We start from the raw sequence: 23,876 nt of genomic DNA, 5'->3' as shown, positions 1-23,876 counted from the left end.
GTCAGTGAAAAAATCACTGATACCCATATCTCCTTAACAGGATATCACAGACACTGATAGAGTAATGAGAAGTTTTCTAACACTCACTCTCTCACTCACAGTGTCTCAAACACTCCCAGATCAATGAGAAAATATCACACCCGCATATCACTCACAGGGTCTCACAGACACTCCCAGATCAATGAGAAAGTATCTTAAACACGCATATCATACCCAGGGTCTCTCAGACACTCATTGATCAATGCGAAGACGTCTAACACCCACATTCCACTCTCTGGGACGCATAGACAATCTGAGATCAATGAGAACAACTCGAACACGCACATCTCATTCACAGGGTCTCTCCGACATTCACAGATCAATCAGTGAAAAGATCTCTAACAACCAAATCTTACTCAGAGGGTCTCACAGACACTCACAGGTCAATGAGAAAATATCTAGCACTCACTGTCTCACTCACAGTGTCTCATAGACTCTCACAGATCATGAGAACACCTAACACACCCATCTCACTTACAGGGATTCACAGAAACCCAGAGATCAAAGAGAAGACCCCTAACACCGACATCTAACACACAGCATCTCACAAACACTCAAAGATCACTGATAAGATGTCTAGCCCTGATTGACTCACTCACAGTGTCTCACAGATCAATGAGAGGATCTCTAACACCCACATTTCAATCACAGGGTCTCACACACACTCACAGGTCAACGAGAAGGTCTCTAACACTCATTTCACTCACAGGGTCTCACAGACAATCACAGGTCCATGAGAAGATCACTGACACCCATGTCTCATTAACAGGATATCACAGACACTGATAAAATAATGAGAAGTTTTCTAGTTTTCACAGTGTCTCAAAGACACTCACAGATCAATGAGAAAATATCTCCCACTGCATAGCACTCACAGAGTACCAAAGACACTCCAGGATCAATGAAAAAAAAAACAAAACTCTAACAAGCACATCTCATTCAAAGAATCTCTGACATTTACAGATCAATGAGAAGATCTCCAACACTCAGTGTCTCATTTACAGTTGTTTCACAGACACTCACACATCAAGGACAAGATCTCTAACACCCACGTCTCACTCACAGGGTCTCACAGACACCCACAGATCAATGAGAAGATCTCTAACACCCACATCTTATTAATAGGATATCACAATCACTGATAGAGCAATGAGAAGTTTTCTAAAAGTCACAGTTTCACTCACAGTGTCTCAAAGACACTCATAGATCAATGAGAAGACCTCTAGCACCCACATCTCACTCAAATGGTGTCATACACACCTGCAGATCAATGAGAAAACATCTAGCACTCACTGACTCACTTACAGGGTCTCACAGACACTCACAGATCAATGAGAAGATTTCTAACACCCCCAACTCCCTCACAGTATCTCACAGACTCTCAAAGATCAATGAGATGATCTCTAACAATCACATCTTACAGCATCTCACAGACACGCACCGATTAAAGAAAATACCTCTTGCACGCACATTTCAATTACAGGCATTCACAGATCAATGAGAAGACCTCTAACACCCACTGTCTCACTCACAGTATCTCACAGACAATCACAGATCAGTGAGAAAATCACTGACACCCACATTTTGTTAACAGAGTATCACAGACACTGGTAAAACAATGAGAAGTTTTCTAACATTCACTGTCTCACTCACAGTGTCTCAGATACACTCACGGATCAATGAGAAAATAGCTCACACCCAATTATACTCACAGGGACTCACAGGACCTCACTGAACAATGAGAAGAAGCCTAACTCACAGACCACTCACAGGGATGGACAGACACTCTGACATCAATGAGAAGAACTCTAACACGCACATTTTAATTACAGGGTCTCACAGACACTCAGCGATCAATGAGAAGACTTCTAACACCCACATCTCACTCACAATTCTCACAGACACTCACAGGTCAGTGAGAAAATCACTAACACCCACCTGTTGTTAGGATATCACAGACACTGTTAGAATAATGAGAAATGTTCTAACACTCACTGTCTCACTCACAGTTTCTCAGGTACACTCACAGATCAATGAGAAAGTATCTCACACCCGCATATCACTCACAGGGCCTCACTGAACAATGAGAAGAAGCCTAACTCACTTCCCACTCACAGGGACCAACAGACACTCTGAGATCAATGAGAAGAACTCTAACACGCACATCTCATTCAAAGGGTCTCTTCAATAACCCCGATCAATGAGAAGATCAATAAAACTTACTCTCTCACTAAAATGGTCTCACAGACACTCACTGATCAATGACAGCACCCCTAACACCCACATCTAATTCACACTGTCTCACAGACACTCACAGAACAATGAGAAGACCTAACACACACATCTCACTTAGAGTGACTCACAGAAACCCAGAGATCAAGGAGAACACTTCTAACAGTCACATCTAACACACAGCGTCTCACAAACACTCAAAGATCACTGAGAAGATATCTAGCACCCATTGACTCCCTCCCAGGGTCTCACAGATCAGTGAGAGGATCTCTAACACCCACATCTCATTCAAAGGGTCTCACAAACACTCACAGTCCAAAGACAAGATCCCAACACTCACATCTCACTCACAGGGGCTCCCAGATACTAACAGATCAATGGGAAGATCTCTAACACTCACATCTCACTCAAAAAGACTCACAGACACTCACAGATCAATGAGAAGATCTCTAAAACCGATTGTTTCACTCACAGTGTCTCACAGACACAGATCAATGAGAAGAGCTCCAACACTCACTTCTCACTAACAGGGCCTCACAGATACTCACAAATCAGTGAAAAGATGTCTTACACCCACAGCTCAATCACAGGGTCTCACATACACTCACTGTTCAGTGAAAAGATCTCTAAGACCCACATCTCAATCAGAAGATCTCGAACACTCAGTGTCTCACTAACAGGTTCTCACAGACACTCACAGATCAATGATAATATCGACAACACCAAATCTCACTCACAGTGTCTCACAGACACTCACCGCTCAGTGAAAAGATCTCTAACAACCAAATCTCACTCACAGGATCTCTCCGACATTCACAGATCAATCAGAAGATCTCTAACACTCAGTGTCTCACTACCAAGGTCTCACAAATACTCGCAAATCTATGATAAGATCGGTAACACGCACATCTCACTCACACTCTCACAGACATTCACTGTTCAGTGAAAAGATGTCCAATACCCAAATCTCACTCACAGGGTCTCACAGACACTCACAGGTCAATGAGAAAATATCTAGCACTCACTGTCTCACTCACAGTGTCTAATAGACACTCACAGACCAATGAGAAGACCTAACACACCCATCTCACTTACAGTGATTGACAGAAATCCAGAGATCAACGAGAAGACCCCTAACACCCACATCTAACACACAGCATCTCACAAACACTTAAAGATCACTGAGAAGATATCTAGCCCTTATTGACTTACTCACAGGTTCCCACAGGTCAACGAGATGATCTCTAACACTCATCTCACTCACAGGGTCTCACAGACACTCAAGGAACAATGAGAAGACCTAACACACCCATCTCACTTAGAGTGATTCACAGTAACCCAGAGATCAAGAAAACCTCTAACACACAGATTCTCACAAACACTCAAAGATCACTGAGAAGATATCTAGCAACCATTGACTCACTCCAAGGGTCTCACCCAGATCAATGCAAGGATCTCTAACACCAACATCTAATTCCAGGTGTCTCAAAAACACTCACAGACCAATGAAAATATCCAACACTCATATCTCAGTCACAGGGGCTCCCAGATACTGACAGATCAAGGGGAAGACCTTTCACACTCACATCTCACTCACAGGTTCTCACAGATTCTCATAAATCAATGAAAAGATATCTTACCCCCAAAATTCACTCTCAGGGTCTCATAGACACTCACTGATCAATGACAAGGTCTCTACGACCCACATCTCACTCACAGGGTCTCACACACACTCACAGATCAATGAGAGGACATATTAATACCCACATCTCACTCACAGGGTCTCACAACAATCACAGATCAGTGAGACGATATCTAACACCCATATCTCCTTCAGGATATCTCAGACATTGATAGAATAATGAGACTTTTCTAACACTCACTCTCTCACTCACAGTGTCTCAAAGACACTCACAGATCAATGAGAAAATATCTCACACCCGCATATCACGCACAGGATCTCATACACACCCGCAGATCATTGAGAAGCTATCTAGTATGCACTGACTCACTCACAGGGTCTCACAGACACAGTTCAATGATAAAATATCTCACACCCGCATATCACTCACAGGGTCTCACAGATCCTCACTGATCAATGAGAAGAACTCTGCCACCAACATCTCTCACACAGGGAAGCGCAGACACACCGAGATCAATGAGAAGAACTCTAACATGCACATCTATTCAATTGGTCTCTTCGACACTCACAGATCAATGAGAAGATCTCTAAGACTCACATCTCACTCAAAGGATCTTACAGACACTCGCAGATCAGAGAAGATGTCTGATACACACATCTCACTCACAGGGTATAACACACCCTCATAGATTAATGAGAAGATCTCTATCAACCACTGTCTCACTCACAAGGTCTCACAGACACTCTCAGATCAATGAGATGGTCTCTAACAGACACTGTCTCCATCACTGAGTATAACACACCCTCACACATCAATGCGAAGATCTCAAAAATCCATATCTCACTCATAGGGTCTCACAGGCACTCACAGATCAATGGGAATGTCAAACACCCACATCTCACCCACAGTATCTCACAGACACTCACAGATCAATGAGAAGATCTCTAACACCTTCATATCACTCACAGGGTATAACACACATTTACAGATCAATGAGAAGGTCTCTAACACCTTCATATCACTCACAGGGTATAACACACATTTACAGATCAATGAGAAGGTCTCTAATACTGACTGTGTCATTCACAGTGTTTCACAGACACTCACAGGTCATTGGGGAGATCTCTCAAACCCAGTGTCTCACTCACAGGGTCTGACCAACACATACAGATCAATGAGAAGTTGAAACACCCCTATATTGCCCACAGCATATCATAGACACACATAGATCAATGTGAAGACCTCTAACACACATGTCTCACAGAAGAGGTCTCATACACACTTGCAGATCAATGAGGAGATATCTATAACACACGGACTCCCTCACAGTGTCTTACAGACTCTCACAGGTCAATGAGACGATCTCTAACACCCACATCTTACTCACAGAGCCTCATAAACACTCACAGGTCAATGAAAAAATCTCTAAAAACCACATATTGAACACAGGGCCTCACAGACACACACAGATTAAAGAGAAGACCTCTATCCTGAACATTTCAATTACAGGATGTCACTGTCTCTCAGAGATCAATGAGAAGACCTCCAATACCCACATCTGACTCACAGTGTCTCAGAGACACTCACAGGTCAGTGAGAACATCACTGACGCCCATATTTTATTAACTGGATATCACAGACACTGATAGAACAATGAGAAGTTTTCTAACACTCACTGTCTCACTCACAGTGTCTCAAAGACACTCCCAGATCAATGAGACGATGTCTAACATCCACATTCCACTCTCTGGGACGCACAGACAATCTGAGATCAATGAGAACAACTCGAAAACAAACATCTTACACACAGGGTCTCTCCGACATTCACAGATCAATCAGACGATCTCTAACACTCAGTGTCTCACTAACAGGCTCTCACAGTCACTCACAGATCAATGAGAAGATCAGTAAGATCCACATATCACTTATAGTGTCTCACAGACACTCACAGATCAATGAGAAGATCTCTAACACACACATGTCACTAACACTGTGTCACAGACACTCACTGTTCAGTAAAAACATCTCTAACAACCAAATCTCACTCACAGGGTCTCACAGTCACTCAAAGTTCAATGAGAAATTATCCAGCACTCACTGTCTCACTGACAGTGTCTCATAGACACTAAAAGATCAATGAGAACACCTAACACACCCATCTCTCATTTACAGTGATTCTCAGAAACCCAGAGATGAATGAGAAGAAATCTAACACCCACATCTAACACGCAGCATCTCACAAACACTCAAAGATCACTGAGAAGATATCTAGCACCCATTGACTCACTCCCAGGGTCTCACCCAGATCAATGCAAGGATCTCTAACACCCACATCTCATTCAAAGGGTCTCACAAGCACTCACAGACCAATGACAAGGCCCCAACACTCATATCTCACTCACAGGGGCTCGCAGATACTGACAGATCAATGGGAAGACCGCTCACACTCACATCTCACTCAAAGGGACTAACAGACACTCAGAGATCAATGACAAGATCTCTAACACCGACTGTTTCACTGACATGGCCTCACAGATACTCACAAATCAATTAGAAGATGTCTTACACCCACATTTCAACCACAGGGTCTCACACACACTCACAGATCAATGGGAGGACATGTTAATAACCACGTCTCACTCACAGGGTCTCATACACACCCGCAGATCAATGAGAAGCTATCTAGTATGCACTGACTCACTCACAGGGTCTCACAGACACTCACAGTAATTATGAGAAAATATCTCACACCTGCATATCACTCACAGGGTCTCACAGATCCTCACTGATCAAGGAGAAGAACTCTGCCACCGACATCTCTCACACAGGGAAGTGCAGACACACCGAGATCAATGAGAAGAACTCCAACATGCACATCTCATTCAATGGGTCTCTTCGACACTCACAGATCAATGAGAAGATCTCTAACACTCACATCTCACTCAAAGGATCTTACAGACACTCACAGATCAGAGAAGATCTCTAATACACACATTTCACTCACAGGGTATAACACACCCGCACAGATCAATGAGAACATTTCTAAAACCCCCACGTCCCTCACTATATCTCACAGACTCTCAAAGATCAATGAGAAGAACTCTAACAACCACATCTCACTCACAGGGCTCCAGAGACGCTCACTGATCAATGAGAAGATCTCTAACTCGCACATTTTAATTACAGGGTCTCACAGACACTCAGCGATCAGTGAGAAGACTTCTAACACCCACATCTCACTCACAATTCTCACAGACACTCACAGGTCAGTGAGAAAATCACTAACACCCACCTGTCGTTAGGATATCACAGACACTGTTAGAATAATGAAAAATGTTCTAACACTCACTGTCGCACTCACAGTTTCTCAGGTACACTCACAGATCAATGAGAAAGTATCTCACACCCTATATCACTCACAGGGCCTCACTGAACAATGAGAAGAAGCCTAACTCACATCCCACTCACAGGGACCAACAGACACTCTGAGATCAATGAGAAGAATTCTAACATGCTATTCTCATTCAAAGGGTCTCTTCAATAACCCCGATCAATGAGAAGATCAATAAAACTCACTGTCTCACTAACACGGTCTCACAGACACTCACTGATCAATGACAACATCTCTAACACTCACATCTCATTCAACGGATCTTACAGAGGCTAACAGATCAATGACAACATCTCTAACACCCACATCTCACTCACACTGTCTCACAGACACTCACAGAACTATGAGAAGACCTAACACACCCATCTCACTTAGAGTGATTCACAGTAACCCAGAGATCAAGGAGAAGACCTCTAACACCCCCACCTGACACACAGCATCTCACAAACACTCAAAGATCACTGAGAAGGTATCTAGCCCTCATTGACTCACTCACAGGGTCTCACAGATCAATGAGAGGATCTCTAACACCCACATCTCATTCAAAGGGTCTCACAAACACTCACAGCCCAAAGACAAGATCCCAACACTCACATCTCACTCACAGGGGCTCCCAGATACTAACAGATCAATGGGAAGATCTCTAACACTCACATCTCACTCAAAAAGACTCACAGACACTCACAGATCAATGAGAAGATCTCTAAAACCGACTGTTTCACTCACAGTGTCTCACAGACAAAGATCAATGAGAAGAGCTCCAACACTCACTTCTCACTGACAGGGCCTCACAGATACTCACAAATCAATGAAAAGATGTCTTACACCCACAGCTCAATCACAGGGTCTCACATACACTCACTGTTCAGTGAAAAGATCTCTAAGACCCACATCTCAATCAGAAGATCTCGAACACTCAGTGTCTCACTAACAGGTTCTCACAGACACTCACAGATCAATGATAATATCAATAACACCACATCTCACTCACACTGTCTCACAGACACTCACTGTTCAGTGAAAAGATCTCTAACAAGCAAATCTCACTCAGAGGGTCTCACAGACACTCACAGGTCAATGAGAAAATATCTAGCACTCACTGTCTCACTCACAGTGTCTCATAGACTCTCACAGATCATGAGAACACCTAACACACCCATCTCACTTACAGGGATTCACAGAAACCCAGAGATCAAAGAGAAGACCCCTAACACCGACATCTAACACACAGCATCTCACAAACACTCAAAGATCACTGATAAGATGTCTAGCCCTGATTGACTCACTTACAGTGTCTCACAGATCAATGAGAGGATCTCTAACACCCACATTTCAATCACAGGGTCTCACACACATTCTCAGGTCAGACTCAAAGATCAATGAGAAGAACTCTAACAACCACATCTCACTCACAGGGTCTCATACACACTCATAGATCAATGAGAAGATCTGTAACATTCATGTCTCTCACTGGGTCTCACAGACACTCACAGATCAATGGAAAGATCTCTCAAACCCAGGGTCTCACAGAAACTTACAGATCAACGAGAAGTTGAAACACAGCCATCTCACCCACAGCATCTCCCAGACACTTACAGATCAATGCGAAGATGTCTAACACCCATATCTCACACAAACGGTCTCATACACACTCACAGATCAATGAGAAGAAATCTATCACACATGGACTCACTCACAGTGTCTTACAGACCCTGACAGGTCAATGAGGAGACCTTGATGCCCACACCTCACTCACCATATCTCACAGACCCTCACACATCAATGAGGAGATCTCTAACACCCACATCTCAATCACAGGGCCTCCCAGACACTCACAGATCAAGGAGAAGACCTCTAACACTCACTGTCTCACTCACAGTGTCTCCCAGACACTCAGAGATCAATGAGAAGATCTCTAACACCCACATCTCACTCACAGTATCTCACAGACACTCACAGCTCAGTGAGAAAATCATTGACACCCATGTCTCATTAACAGGATATCACAGACACTGGTAGAATAATGAGAAGTATTCTAACACTCATTGTCTCCCTCACAGTGTCTCAAAGACCATCACAGATCAATGAGGCGACCTCTAACACACACATATCACTCAAATGGTCTCATACACATCCGCAGATCAATCAGAAGATATCTAGTACTCACTGACTCACTCACAGGGTCTCACAGACACTCACAGTTCAATGAGAAGATTTCTAACACCCACACCTCCCTCACAGTATCTCACAGACACTCAGATCAAAGAGAAGATCTCTCACAACCACATCTGACTCACAGGGTCTCACAGACACTCGTTGATCAATGACAAGATCTCTAATACTCACTCTCTCACTAACAGGGACTCACAGACACATACTGATCAAGGAGAAGATCTCTAACACTCACATCTCCTTCAACAGATCTTACACTCATAGGTCAGTGAGAAGATCTCTAAACCACACATCTTACTCACAGGATATAACACACACTCACAGATCAATGAAAAGATCTCTAACACCAACATCTCACTCAGTGTATAATTCACACTCAAAGATCAATGAAAAGATCTCTAATACCCACATCTCACTTCACAGGGTATAAAACACACTCAAAGATCAATGAGAATATCTCTAACACACACATCTCACTCACAGGATCGGACAAACAGACACATCAATGAGAAGATCTCAAAAGTTCACGTCTTACTCACAGGGTCTCAGAAACACTCACTGATCAATGGTAAGATCTCTCAAACCCAGTTCTTCACGCACAGGATCTCGCCAACACTCACAGATCAAATACAAGTTCAAACACTCCCAACTCACGCACAGTGTCTCACAGACCCTCACAGATCAATTAGAAGATCTCTAACACTCACATCTCACACAAACTGTCTCATACACACTCTCAGATCAATGAGAAGATATCTAGCACACACTGACTCCCTCACTGTGTCTTACAGACCCTCACAAATCAATGAGAAGATCTCTAACATGCACGCTCTCAGGCGCAGGTGCTGATAGACACTCACAGATCAAGGAGAAGAACTCTAACACCCCTATCTCACTTACAGGGTTCAGGGACACTCACAGATCAAAGAGAAGACCTCTAAGATGCACATTTCAATTAAAGGATCTCACAGACACTCAGAACTCAGAGATCAATGAGAAGAACTCTAACACCCACATCTCACTCACAGTATCTCACACACAATCACACTTCAGTGAGAAGATCTCTAACACCCATGTCTCATTAACAGGATATCACAGACACTGATAGAATAATGAGAAGTTTTCTAACACTCACTGTCTCACTCACAGTGTCTCAAAGACACTCCCAGATCAATGAGAAAGTATCTCACACACCCATATCACTCACAGGGTCTCACAGACACTCACTGATCAATGAGATGACGTCTAACACCTACATTCCACTCTCTGGGACGCACAGACAATCTGAGATCAATGAGAACAACTCAAAGATGCACATCTCACTCACAGTGTCTCTCCGACATTCACAGATCAACCAGAAGATCTCTAACACTCAGTGTCTCACTAACAGGGTCTCACAGTCACTCACTGGTCAGTGAAAAGATCTCTAACACCCACATCTCACTCAGAGGGTCTCACAGACACCCACAGGTCAATGAGAAAATATCTAGCACTCACTGTCTCACTCACAGTGTCTCATAGACTCTCACAGATCAATGAGAAGATCTCTAACACCGACTGTCTCATTCACAGGGTCTCACAGACACAGATCAATGAGAAGACCTCTAACACTCACATCGCACTCACAGACACTCACGGATCAATGAGAAGATCTCTAACACCCACGTCTCACTCGCATGGTCTCACAGACACTCAGATCAATGAGAAGATCTCTAACACCCACGTCTCACTCAAGAGTGTGTCACAGACACACACCGGTCAATGGCAAGATATCTGGTACCCATTGTCTCACTCACAGGGTCTCACAGACACCCCCAGATCAATGAGACGATCTCTAACACGCACATCTCTCTGAAAGGATCTTACCGACAATCAGAGATCGACGAGATCTCGAGCACTCCCTTGTCACTCACAATGTGTCACAGACACCCCCAGATCAGTGATAAATCCAACACCCGCTCTCTCACGCACAGGGGCACAGAGACACTCCCACATCAGTGAGAAGACCTCTAACACCCACCGTCTCACTCACAGCTCCCAGAAAACATTCACAGATGCACTCACGCACCAGGTCTCACACAACTTCTTCACAATGTCTCACAACATTCACAGACTCACACTCAAGTCTGAAACACCTACAGGCTTACTAAAGGGTCTCACTCACATCGACTCACTCACAAGGTCTCAAACACCCTGAGCTCACTCACGGGGTCTCAACACACACCCACAGACTCACTCGCAGGGCTAACACAAGAACACGCTCAATACCCAAGGCTAACACTCATTCTAAGGCTCACTCACAGGCCCCCAAAATGCCCCAGCTCACTCGCAGGGTCTCACTCACATCCACAGACTCACCCACAGGCTCATTCATAATGGTCGCACACATTCAGACTCACGCTTAGATTCTCCAACATCCAGGTTCACACACAGGGTCTCACAAACACCCACGGACTCACTGCCAAGGTCTCAGACACCCACAGGCTTATTCATAATGGTTGCACACATTCCCAGGCTCAGTCCCAGGTTTCAAACACCCACAACTTAATACAGGGTCTTACACTCATTCACAGATTCACTCCAAAGTTTCAAGCACCCCCATATCATGCACAAAATCTAACACCCATTGAAAGACTCGGTCACAACTGAAGCTCAACTGAAGGCTCTCACACGCATTTAGACTCATTCACATGTGTAAACCATTAAAAAGTTGAGGTCAGAGGTCTAACACGTATTTTCACACTCACAAGGTCCCAAATACCCACAACTCACCTTCAGGGTCTCACAAATGTTTACAGACTCACTCACAAGGTCTCAAACACCCATGAGCTCACTCATAATGTGTTGCACACATTCACTGTCTCACTCCAAAGGTCTCAAACATTCCCAGACTCACTCACCAGGTTTCAGTCACAAGCTTACCCACAAGGTCCCACTCACATCCACACACTGACCCCAAAGCTCCCCAACACCCTTAATTTCACGCAAAAATCTCACACATATTGAAAAAACCCACTCACAAGGTCTCAAACACCCACAAGTTCACACACGGCCTCACACACGTTCACAGACTCACTCACAGGTCTCAAACCAGAGTAAGTCTTGTCCAAATGTCTACCATACTGACAGACACACCGACATTCTCAAGCACCCACAAGCTCAGTCTCTCACAGTACAAGATCCACTAAGTTTCAAACACCCACAGGCTCACACGTCAGGTCTTACATACATTCACAGGCTTACTGACAGGTCCAAACACACGCACGTCCACAGATAATGTCTCTCACACATTCATTGACTTACTCAGAGATCTCAAACACCCCGAATCTGACACACAGGAACCGAAAACTGTTCACAAATCACTCCCACGGCCTCAAACACCCTCAGGCTCACGCGCCATGTCTCACATACACTGACAGACTCCCTCACAAGGTCCCCTCCATCCAGAAGCTCACACCCAGTGTTGCACACATGCTCACAACTCCCTCACAAGGTCTCAAACACCCACAAGCTCACACACTTGGGCTCACACACTCACACACTCCCCCTTTCTCACACACATTCACTCACTCAGCGTATCACATATCCTCTCAGGCTCCCCCACCATCTCTCCATCTCACGGATTTACTTGCTAACACCTATCCACCTGCACACACCTGTCAGTACACTCACACAGACATTTCACAACACCCTCTCACAGGGTGTCACACCCAGACTGCTTGCTCTCACACCCACGTGTGCCTTCCCATACAGCACACACCATCGGATCACTCCAGGGTCTCACCCCAATCCCAAGCCCACTCACGGGGCTCACACCGCCCCTCGCCTCGCAGGGCTGCCACCCACCCACCCACAGACACACGCACAGCGCCTCACACGTGCCCACGCTCACTATCCCATGTCCACACCCATTCAGTCACACTAACAATTCACACTCACCCACACCTTCACCCACTCACACTCATGTTCCCTATGTACCACGACTCACACTCATGCATGTGCAGTGTGCACAGGCTCGCACATACATTCATGCGCCCTGTGTGCACAGGCACGTGCTCATTCACACTCACACACACATGCAGAACCCTGTATCAATGTTCTTGTCCTTGGGTGGACGGTCTGGCAGGCCACGCATGCGGGTAGCTCAGCGAGTCCCCAGTCCCCCGAGGGCACGACTCTGGTGGCCCTGGAGTAGCCCCCAAGCCCCTCTCCACTTCTAGGGGTGGCCCTGCACCCAAAGGGGCCGCACAGCCCCCTCCCCCTCCCACAGGGTGTTTTCTAGCCCAGAGGGGTCCCCAGCATATGTGCCTGCACCTCCACTAGGCCCTGTGGACCGGCCACGACCCCGCCGCAGCCGCGCCTGGCGCCACGGGGGCAGGGGCAGGGCTGGGCCCGGCGTCCTGGTGCCGGGACAAAAATCCCTCAGGAAGAAATCCGTCTTCCCTGTCCGCCCGCGGCCCCCCGGCCCCCTGGCTGTGGCTGCGCCTGAGGGGCCCTGTCCCCGGCCCAGCGGCCGCCAGAACCCTCTCTCCCACAGCCGACAAGCCCAAGCCTGCACTGCTCTCAGGCCGGGCTCTGCTGCGCCGCCGCCCGACTGGGAGGACCCCCACCCCCAGCTGGCAGGGCTCCCCAACCCACCTGGAGAGCTGTGGGACCACTGTGGTCTCGGGGAGGGGGTGTCTGAGCCCTCCCCAGCTGGGGGTGGGGCAGTGGGGGAGCCTCGGGACTCAAGGTGGCGGGAGAGGACCCAGTGCGCACTGTTCTGCTCCAGGGCCAGGAGAGTCTGGGAAAGACCAGGGCAGAGGGACAGAAGGACGTGGTCAGCAGGGCCAGGGGGCTGTTGGGGCCCCCCAGGCCGGCAGCAGGCAGTCGTGGCGCAAGGACGCCAGTTCATGATGATGTCCCGGTACCGTACCCGGCGGGTCCAGAGCGCCATGTGCTAGTGGCAGGGGGCACGAGCTCTGTCCTCCCGCAGTGCCGTTTCCCTGCAAACCCAAGTCTGCTTAAAAACCCAGCACCTGAAAGCCGACAAAGCAGAGCGAGCGGCGGCAGCAGGGATGGGCTGCGTGTGGAGGGGCTGGGACCCAGGTGGAGGGAGCAATGGGGCGGCCCACTCAGTCCCTTGAGAAAGCTGATGGGCACTTGGAGTGGGGGCGGGCCAGGTGATTGTGGGTGGCTCGCTGTCCCAGGGACCCCAGGAGGTGGCAATTCCACACACGGCCTGGCGGCTGGGGTGGCGGGTTGTGGCTCCCAGCAAGGTCCAGCTCCTCTGGGTGCAGGACCCGTGGACGTGTCCATCATGACAAAGCAGTATAGTGCTGGCCACACTCTCTGGCCTGGACAGTCAGGCCCCCACTGACCACTCCTCTCCAATAGATGCTGGAGCTCCACAGGGCCAGGATAGGTGCTGCCCCAAGCCCCCTTTGCTCTGCGAGCCAGGTGCTCATGCAGATCAGAACCCCCACGCTGGCCCTGGGCTCCGGGCGGGTACGGACGCTGGCCACAGAGAGGAGCTAGCCTTGGTCTGCACAGCACGGCTTTTATTGGGTCGAGGCACGCCGTGTCCCTCTCACAGGCTGAACCAGGAGGGGACCCCGCCGCGCCGAGGGTCACTGATCTGTCTCTGCTGCTCCTGCTCCAGGAGGTAGTCCTGGAGGTCCGAGTCCGCGCTGCCCTCGGTGTCCGGCGGCTTCTCAGGAAACAGGTCTGGGAACGTGAAGGTCTGTCCGTGAGCCTGTGGAGGAGACCGGCGACGCTCGGGCTGGGCCTTGGTGCTGACCCCGCAGTCCTGCCCGGGGCCCTCTGGGAATGCCCCCAGCCCCTGCTCCCAAGCCTTCAGGAACCCTCTATGGTGAGGCCGGTTGCCCCCCTGCCCACCCCCCATCCCTTTAGAAGTGCCCTGTGGGGCGGGGGTGGCCTGTCACCCTCTGATAACAACAGGCCAAAACACAGACAGACGGACAACACTGCTCTCCCTCGCCTCCGTTGCCAGGCAGCCGGCTGGGCCCGGCCCCTATCTGCCTGGGAAACAAACAGCTCAGCTCTTATCTGGAGGCAGGAAGAGGGGCCTCAACGCCACCCCACCACACGGACCACCGCAGTGCAGCCTGCTCAAGTCTCCAGAGGGCTGCCTCCCCCTCTCCCCCAGCGCCGAGGCCCCCACAGCCCGGGAGCCAGGAAGCTGATCGGCAAAGAGGTCCACAGCACCCATGTGGGTCTTGGCAGCAGCCTGGCCACCGGCCCTCACAGACACAAGTGGGCCCAGCCGCTCAGGCAACTGGCGTGGGGGCGAGCTGTGGCAGGGGAGACCTCGGGGGCTAGGGGTGTTCAATGAGTCCGCTGGACCACATGGCCGGCCCTTGGAGAACCCCCATCGGTGGGGAAGGGCGGGTAGCCATGGCCAAGGTAGCAGGGCCCAGGTGGGTGGGTAGGATCTGTCAAACCCTCCCCATGGCCAGGGGCCCCTGAAAGGCAAAGTCTGTGGGCTCAGGGGGGCTGACGAGGGATTGGGCACATGGGGGGGGGCCTGTCCTCCAGAAAATCAGACAGGCTCTCTGCACACATCACCGGGCTGCCCAGGCAGGGGTGCATTTACTGCAGGGAGCTGGCTCTTATCTGTGGACCTAGGGACAGGCTAAGCATGACAACCTGTGACAATGGGACTCTGGGGGGTTCGGGGAGGGCCTGGGCTTCTCGCTGCAGGGGGGAGTTGTTTGTGGCCACCTAGGGGCTCATGGCGACCCCTTGCTTCTGGCAAAAGAAACCTTGGCCCCAACACAACGGCACTCACTGTGCGCCCTCGGGCTGGGCCCCCCAGGAAAGGGCGGAAACACCCCGTGGAAACAGGCCCGTCTCTGCACCCCCGCCTCTGCACGGCCACCCGCGGCTGGGGGCCACCCGCGGTCGGGGGGTCAGAGCTTCAAGGTCCCCAGTGGAGGCGGCTCGGGCCGGAGATGTTTATCAGAAAGACTGGAGGCTTCCAGGGCCTGGGAGCCAGCTCAAAATAAACGCACTAATTGAGTGTGTGCCCCGATGGCCCCTGCATGTGGGAGACAGCAAGCTGTTGTTGGAAGCGCAGTTGGGGGGCAAGAGGGGCCTCCAGCCCGATGTCCCCTTTGTCAGCAGGGAAGGGACCAACCACTTGCTCCCCTGCTTGGAGACAAGTTTGGCAACTGTGGGGGCAGTTCAAAGGTGGTCGGGGCTGTGGGGGGCCCCCTCCAGCAGGCCAGCTTCCCCACGGTTGGGGGGAGGCTGAGCAAATGCAGGGGGTTCAGATAACTGAAAAGTGACTTGTCACTGTGGCCTGCCTCCTGCTAGGTCATAAGGGCCTCTCAAAAGCAGGGGCCATGCAGGGCGCCCCGATGGGCCCGCTGGATGCACAGCAAATATTAGGCCAGGCACTTAGGGGTCCCCGCTCGGAACAAGGGGCCTTTCTCTCGGAAAGGCGCCTTCCCCACGTCTTGCCCAAAAGCCGTTTCAGACCAGGTGGCCGCCTGAGGTTCCCAATAGCGCTACTGCCATCTAGTGGCCGCCCGCCGCCACCCGCACACGCAGGACCGCAGGCCCCGCCAGAGGGTCTTGGGGTCTGAGCACACGGAATTACTGGGTGTGGCACGGGGGTCTTTAGAGAGCAGAGGCATTTGTGTGGACACCCACTGGACCGCAGGGCCCCTACACAGGCTTGGTCATGCGTGTTGGCCACACCCATGGCTTCTCTGGGCTTCCATGAAGGTCGGCCCGTAGTGCCAGACCTATGCGGGGCAGAGACCACGGGGGGCTGAGGGCCTTGAGCTCTACCAGGGGGGCCCAGTCCTGCACGCGCCCCTGGCCCTGGGCTCACCAGCTGCACGTAGGCCACCTTGAAGTCAGGTTTCTTCACTCTCACATGTCTGTGATCCCGCTTCCTGTTCGAGCCTGGGATGGGAGACGGGAGGGAAGCCGACACTCAGCCCCCAGCACCCAGGTGGCAGCCCCCCTTCCAATAAACAGGACCCAGTGTGCCTAATGGGGGGGTCACCCGACCAGGAGCCTGGACACTGAGTTCTCAGGGCATCTCGTGGGACAGTCCTGCCTACTGTCTCTCAGCTTGGATTCCCGAGGACCCTGGGGCAGGGACGTGAGGTGCTCAGGTCACCAGGAGCCTGCTCCTAGGGGAGCCAGGGCCCCAGCCTGGAGAGGGGGCACAGGACACAGCGGGGTTTGGGGGGGTGGGGGAGGTTTGCTGGGAACCAGGAAGGAACAGGCTGAGCTGAGAGCTCAGCTGCTGGGCGGGCGGGCCCCCACCTCCTCCCCCTCGAGGCCCTGGGGCTGGCTGCCTGCCAGGGTTGCAGGCTGAGAAGGATGTCGGGATGTGGGGGCTGTGCAGGGAGGAGGGCTGGGGGCCGTGGGGGTTGTAGAGGACCAGGGGCTGTGTGAGAAACTGCAGGCTCCCAGGGGTGGGGGGCCAAGGGGTGCTTCCCAAGGGCAGAGCAGCACTTGCAAGTGAGGGGGGCAAAAATGACACAGCAGCAGGGTACTGGGTGTACAGGCACCAGGTGCTGTGCAAGGCCATGTGGGCACTGGGTCTGTGGGTCGGGGACGCGGGGGCTGGGGCCGTGCAGGGGCTGTACAAAGTGTCAGGGCCATGTGGGGGCCGCACAGGCAGGCAGCTGTGCACTTACCGTGCTGTACCCTGGTCCGCACGGCCGCCACAGGCACCCCGTAGATGCTCTGCAGGTAGTTCCTAAGGTCCAACCTGGTCATCCTAAGGAGAGAGGAGCCTGAGTCGGGATCAGACAGCACCTCCTTCCTTTCCCAAGGTCACTGGGACCACACAGCCACCCCCACCCCCCAACCCCATCATCTCAGCCTGGACCCTGTGAGGCTCAGGGCACCTGGAAAGAGGAGTGACCCTCCAGACCTGGCCCTGCCCAATGTCCCTGCCCATTGGAGCCCCAGTCATTGAGTCCATGCTGACTCAAGAGCGACCCAGTAGGACAGGGTAGAACTGCCTCCGTGGGCTTCCCAGACGAGCTCTGTACAGTAGAACGCCTGTCTTTTTCTCATGGAGTGGTGGGTGGTGTTTAACATCGCGGTTAGCGACCCATCATGCCCCCAGCCCTCATTAAATCTTGGGTCTCAACGGCTCTGGTCCTAGATGGACACAAGGCCTGGGCCCTCTTCTGCAGGCGATGCCACAGCACCCCTCCCTGGAGGAGGTTGGGGCTCCCTGTGGCCCTGCAATGCTGGCCCAGGTGGACAGCCGAGGACGTGGACTGGAGCCTGACAGGTCCATTGGAAGGACAGGTTCCCCCGGAAGCTGACCGGGATGCTGTGTGAGAGAGAAGTGGCTGGAAGGTTCCAGAAGACACGAATGCTTTGCTGGTTCTATGGGAATGCCCAAGGGGGTGCTCTGAGGCCACACCTAGTTGGGTCTGCTGAGCAGGCTGCTCCCAGCTCCCACCTGAGGAACCCACCCAGTGAATTGCACTACACACACACACACACACACACACACACTTACTGCATGGGAATTCGGAACTGCACTGTGTCCTCAGGCTGGGCCCTGCCGGGCCGCACCAGCTGGATGAAGAAGTTGGTCCGGAATACACGGAGCTGGGGGCCGCCCAGCTGGTACAGCGGGTACCTGTGAGTGCAGGTGTGCGTATGACACTCGGAGTGCTGTCCCCCATCAGCAGAGCTCTCACTGGGCACCAGTCTTGCTAGCTTGGGGCCCAAGGCCGTGACTAAGGGGGGGCACACCTTGGGGGTAGGCGGGGGCTCCCAGTGGGACTGAGCCTGATTTCTCCGGGACAGTGACAGTTCAGACCCAGGGGAAGGTGGCCATTAGGGACTCACACCTCCCCGCTGGTGACTGATTGCGACACTGCCGTGTCTGAAGCGGAAGGAACTGGGGGTCATTTGGGAAGTGGGCACAGAGTGGGGAGCCTCCCTGTCTCTGGACCGGGTGTTTGGGGCTCGGCAAGGGGCACACTCTGCTCCAGGTCTGGTGGCTGACCAAGGGGACTGAGCGGTCAGTAGAGGCAGCCTGGGAGGGGCACATCCTCCCTCACTGCCCACACTGATCCCTGACCCCAGGCCTGGCTCTGGACAGTCCCCCACTGCTCAGCTTCTCTCCTGGCCCTTCCTTCCTGGGGCTTGAAGATCCTATCCCACATGGGGAGTGGGGGGCAGGCCCTCTCAGTCGCTTCAGGGGAGCCCAAAGCCCATCCCGTGTCCCGGTGGGTCCACAGGCCACCTTGCCCATCTGCACGGCCCAAATAGCCCTAAGTATATCAAAAGCCCCTCAAACTCCACTTTTTCTCTAGATGCTGAATCCCTCCCCAGCCCTCCTCCCAACAGCAGGGCCTGGCTCCCTGCCAGCTCCCGGGCCCCACCAGTGACTCACCCCCACCCCAGCAAGTCCCATCAGCACCCCCCCAGAGCCGGGCTGGAACACAGGGTGTGTGTGGGGGGGCGAGGGGGGGCTGCCGCTCCACCTCCACGCCTCACTCCACTCTGAGTTTCGGTCCCCGGGGCAGAGGTGTCCTGATCCCAACTCACTCGGGGCCCCCACCCAGCCCCCCGCCAGCTGCGCGCACCTCCTCCTCCTGGGGAGGGAACCACTGTCCCTCCAAACCTCGGGGCAGCCGCCACCCACCACCCACTGTGCGACTCGTCGCAGGCGCCCCATGACACCCGGGAAGCACTGGCCTGCGGGACCCTTGCGCCCCACGACCCTCGGTCTTGCCCGGGGAGATCGGGGTGCCCGGAGCGGGGCCGGCTTTGGAGCTGGGGTGGGCCTCATCTGGTGCTCTCCGCAATGGCCGCACACTTGGGGGGCGTCCTTAGGGTGGGGGCCCTCTGTGCACGGGGCGAGTGTGTGTGGGGGGGTAAGCGGCCTCCGCGTCCCTGTGACAGCCACGTGTCTGCAGACGCTGCCACGTGTCCCCGGGGGCCAGCGCGACCCCCTGTGCGGCGGGACCCTCCCGCCGAGAGGCCGCGCGCGTCCGTGCCCCTGTGGGGTGCGGGCGGGGCGCGGGTGCGGTGGGGGGGGGGTACTCACAGCACGTTCCGCGCCATGGCCGCCGCTTCCGGTCCGCGCGAACAGAGCGGCCCCGCCCGGAGCGGGCACAGCGCCCCCCAGCGCCCGGGAGGCCGCGCCGCCCCGCCGCCCCGCCCGCCCCGCAGCCGGCGCGGGACCACGCACGCGGGGGGCCCCCCAGACCACGTGGGGTCCCCGCAGACCGCGCACCCCGGCAGCCCCCCCAGATCACGTGGGGACGCCCCAGACCGAGCACACTGCCACCTCCCCCGTCCCCCCAATACAAGGGAGTCCCCCAGACCATGCCTACCCCCCCACACTGTATGGCTCCCCCAGACCACACTGGTCTGCAGGCATCTCCCCCACTCCAGCCTCACCCAGTCTGCTGGAGCTCACATGCCTGGGCTCCCCTCAACACCACTCAGGGACCAACATCTGGCCTTACCCCAGGGCCCCCACCACCTGACCAGGTCCACGCACTATCAGAGCTTGTTGGGGTGCCCACTATCTCCCCCAACCCTCATCAGGAACCTCATGACATCCTTATCTTCCTGTCCCTCCTCCCCTAGGGTCCCCCCAACCCTATGTTTCTTAGGAGCCCCCAGGCAGTGGCCTTTACCAGGGGCTTCCCCAAACCGGGGACCCAGTGGAGGTCAAGCCTTGTCCTCAGGCTATTGCCATACAGATGGGTCCTGTCCTGCAGGACCCTCCTCCCAGCCCCTCACAGGCCACCTTGGGGCTACTGACCAGGCCCGTCTCTCCATACGCTGCTTCTTTCTCTGCACTGTTGAGCAGGGAGGCCAGGGAACAGGAGTCAGGGGAGCTGCAACAGGAGCAAGGGAGACATTTGGGGCCTTGGGGGTTGGAGCAGGATCCGGTGCTGGAGACAGAAAGAGTGGGTGGAGCTAGGAGACAGAACTTTGGGGATGTAGTACGTTGACAGAAGGTCAGAAGTTCAAAACTACCAGCTTCTCCATAGGAGAGAGAGGAGGCTTCCTGATCCTGCAAAGAGTTACACCCTCTGAAACCCACAGGTGCATTCTACCCTGTTGGATAGGGTCCCCGTGAGTCAGGAGTGGCTGGGTGAAAGTGAGGGGTGTACAGTTCTGGGGGTGTCTAAGGGCCTGTCGCTCCCGTAGCATTGCTGTGCGGAACCGGGGCGTGCTAGCACCCTGCTTACAGTGGGGGGGGGGGGTGTGTGCTGCTCAAGACCAGGCACTGCTGAGGGGTGGTCTGGGATGCTGGGGAACAGCATCTTCTCAATGCCCAGAGGGGCATCTGTTGAGCTCCTCCTCCCGGGTGTGGCACACCCAGGTGCTGAACTGCTGCACACAAGAGCCCAACTTGTCCCGTCTCCTGGACACACTGCTTACACAGAAAACCCTGTGACCACGGCAGTCGCAGACACCCCCATTCAATGGAGACACCCAGGTGGCCTCTCCACAGACTGTCTGTCCAGCTCTGCGCTCCTTTGGAGGTGGCCTGTCCACCTCCCTCCTCCAGCCCCCCTCTCAGATCGACACCCAGGGGAAAGGGCATCGGGCCCCCTCGAGGCACCCGAGGAGTGCCCCTTCCTGATGGTCTCAGACTTTGATGATCACGAGGTGCCTGAAGGAGCAGGGCCAGACTGAACGGGTAAGGTCTCCCAGCCCAAAGTCCTGCTCGAAGGGCCAGCAGGTGCGTGGCGTGATGGAGAAAAACGGTGCCTCCTTGGCCAGGCCTTCCTTGACCTGCCTCCCGTCAACATCCTTTTTGGAAAGGAAGCTGTTGCTTCCTAAGAAGCCCCCAGGACCATCTGGAACCCCCCACCCGCCCAGATGCAGTTTGTGTCAACCCGGGTGGCCTAGAGAAACCAATTCATAGACATTCCTATGTGCATACGAAAGAGCTTACTATCAGAGTCACTGTATATTCAGAACACATCCTAGCCCAGTCCAGATCAGGCCCATAAGTCAGAGATTAGCCCAGGTGTCTGATACCAGTCTATAAATTCCTCTTCAGACTCATGCAACACATGCAATGACACCAAGTGCAGGGAGATCATAGGCCACTGGGTGGAAAGTCTTGTGGATCCAGTGGCGGTAGAAGCATCTCAGCACTGGCGTGGGTCTCCATGTGGCTCCTCCAACTCCAGGGCTCTGGCTCCATCCACATAGCTCCATGTGACTTGTCAACTGGAATGTCTCACACAGAGAGCGTGTGTGTCCTGCCTTCAGGGAGGAAGACAGGAGTTCCCAGAATCCTTGGGCGAAGGCTACGCCCACACGGAAGCAGGTTTGGCTATGACCCGACTGACAGGCTAGCCTCCACCCCAATAATTTATTTAATAAGCTGACATGAGATTATGTAACTGCCACACATGTGCACCAACTAGCCGGGAGGCCCTCTGTGCCTTGAACATTAGCAGCAGAGCCCCCCGCAGAAGCCCCAGCAGGCTTTCACTGGACCCTTTCTGGTTTGTCTTGAAGGTACCCCCAGGAGACCAAGGAGCCCCAGTGGCACAGTGGTTACATGTTGGGCTGCGATCCACATGGTCCACAGTTGGAGACAACCAGCCGCTCTTTGGGTGAAAGGGCTCTCTACTCCCATGAAGGACTACCAGTTGGGAAACCCACAATGGCAGTTCTACCCCATCCTATGAGGTCCCCCCCGCCCACCACACAAGCCCCGAGGGAAGATCCCTTCCCAACATGCCCTGTTTGGAACAGAAACGACTTTTCCAGATTCAAACCAGAACCCCAGCTGCAAGAGTATGTCCTCTGTCCTGCTCTGAGGTACTTAGTTTATTGTGCCAACCTGGCCAATAAACACATGTGGGGTTAACTGAAGGGCAGAGGGATAAATGGCTCGGTGAGCCTCGCCTTTCTGGTTCTCGGGTCTCTTGTTTTGTGGTGGTTGGACCAGGGTGTAGCTGCCTTAGCCAGTTCCCTGCTTCAGCTGGCAAGGCTGACTTCCTGCAAGACATCCCCGAGGAGAAGCCACATGGACCTACCCTGATGCAGCCTTGGGTGCTGGAGACCCTGCCAGCGCTGAGATGCTTACACACTCACTGGCTCGGCTTTCCTCCTGCAGTTGGCATCATTGCGTCTGTTTTGTGAGATGGAGGAGGACTTTGTGGACTGGTGTTGGACATGGGTTCATGCTGCACTTGTGGGCTTGGGCAGCACTGAGTTGGGATTTATTCTTGATGTGCACTTAACCTTTATATAAAAGTCTCTCTTATACACGAGTTTCTGTGGATTTATTTCTCTAAAGTACCCAGACTCACACGTGCTCTGATGGTATGCGGGGTGTTTTACGACCGACCTTGGCCAAGGAGGACGTGGCGGTGCAGCTGTGCTGGACATCAAGGGTACGGAAACCCATCCCTAAGTCT

The 23,876-nt window shown here is 52.6% G+C and overlaps 1 protein-coding gene across 3 annotated transcripts; it reads right to left on the bottom strand.

The window, feature by feature from the left end:
* Nucleotides 1-15,000: 15,000 nt before the first annotated feature.
* On the bottom strand, nt 15,001-20,582 carry MRPL23 (mitochondrial ribosomal protein L23). Of its 3 annotated transcripts, none has more exons than XM_075545196.1 (5): nt 20,522-20,582; nt 18,980-19,102; nt 18,138-18,220; nt 17,318-17,391; nt 15,001-15,211 (listed from the first exon to the last, which is right to left on the bottom strand). In XM_075545196.1, exons 1-5 carry the CDS (start codon nt 20,536-20,538, stop codon nt 15,047-15,049), a joined length of 462 nt encoding a protein of 153 aa, XP_075401311.1. In that variant the 5' UTR covers nt 20,539-20,582; the 3' UTR covers nt 15,001-15,046. The 3 variants fall into 3 exon arrangements, with proteins under 3 accessions (XP_075401311.1, XP_075401312.1, XP_075401309.1); XM_075545197.1 differs by lacking the exon at nt 20,522-20,582 and adding an exon at nt 20,170-20,474; XM_075545194.1 differs by lacking the exon at nt 20,522-20,582 and adding an exon at nt 20,058-20,159.
* Between the last annotated feature and the right edge of the window lie 3,294 nt (nt 20,583-23,876).

The sequence above is a fragment of the Tenrec ecaudatus genome, chromosome 4, assembly GCF_050624435.1.
Source record: "Tenrec ecaudatus isolate mTenEca1 chromosome 4, mTenEca1.hap1, whole genome shotgun sequence".
Classification (NCBI taxonomy): Eukaryota; Metazoa; Chordata; class Mammalia; order Afrosoricida; family Tenrecidae; genus Tenrec; species Tenrec ecaudatus.
This window is presented reverse-complemented; position numbering and strand designations above follow the sequence as displayed.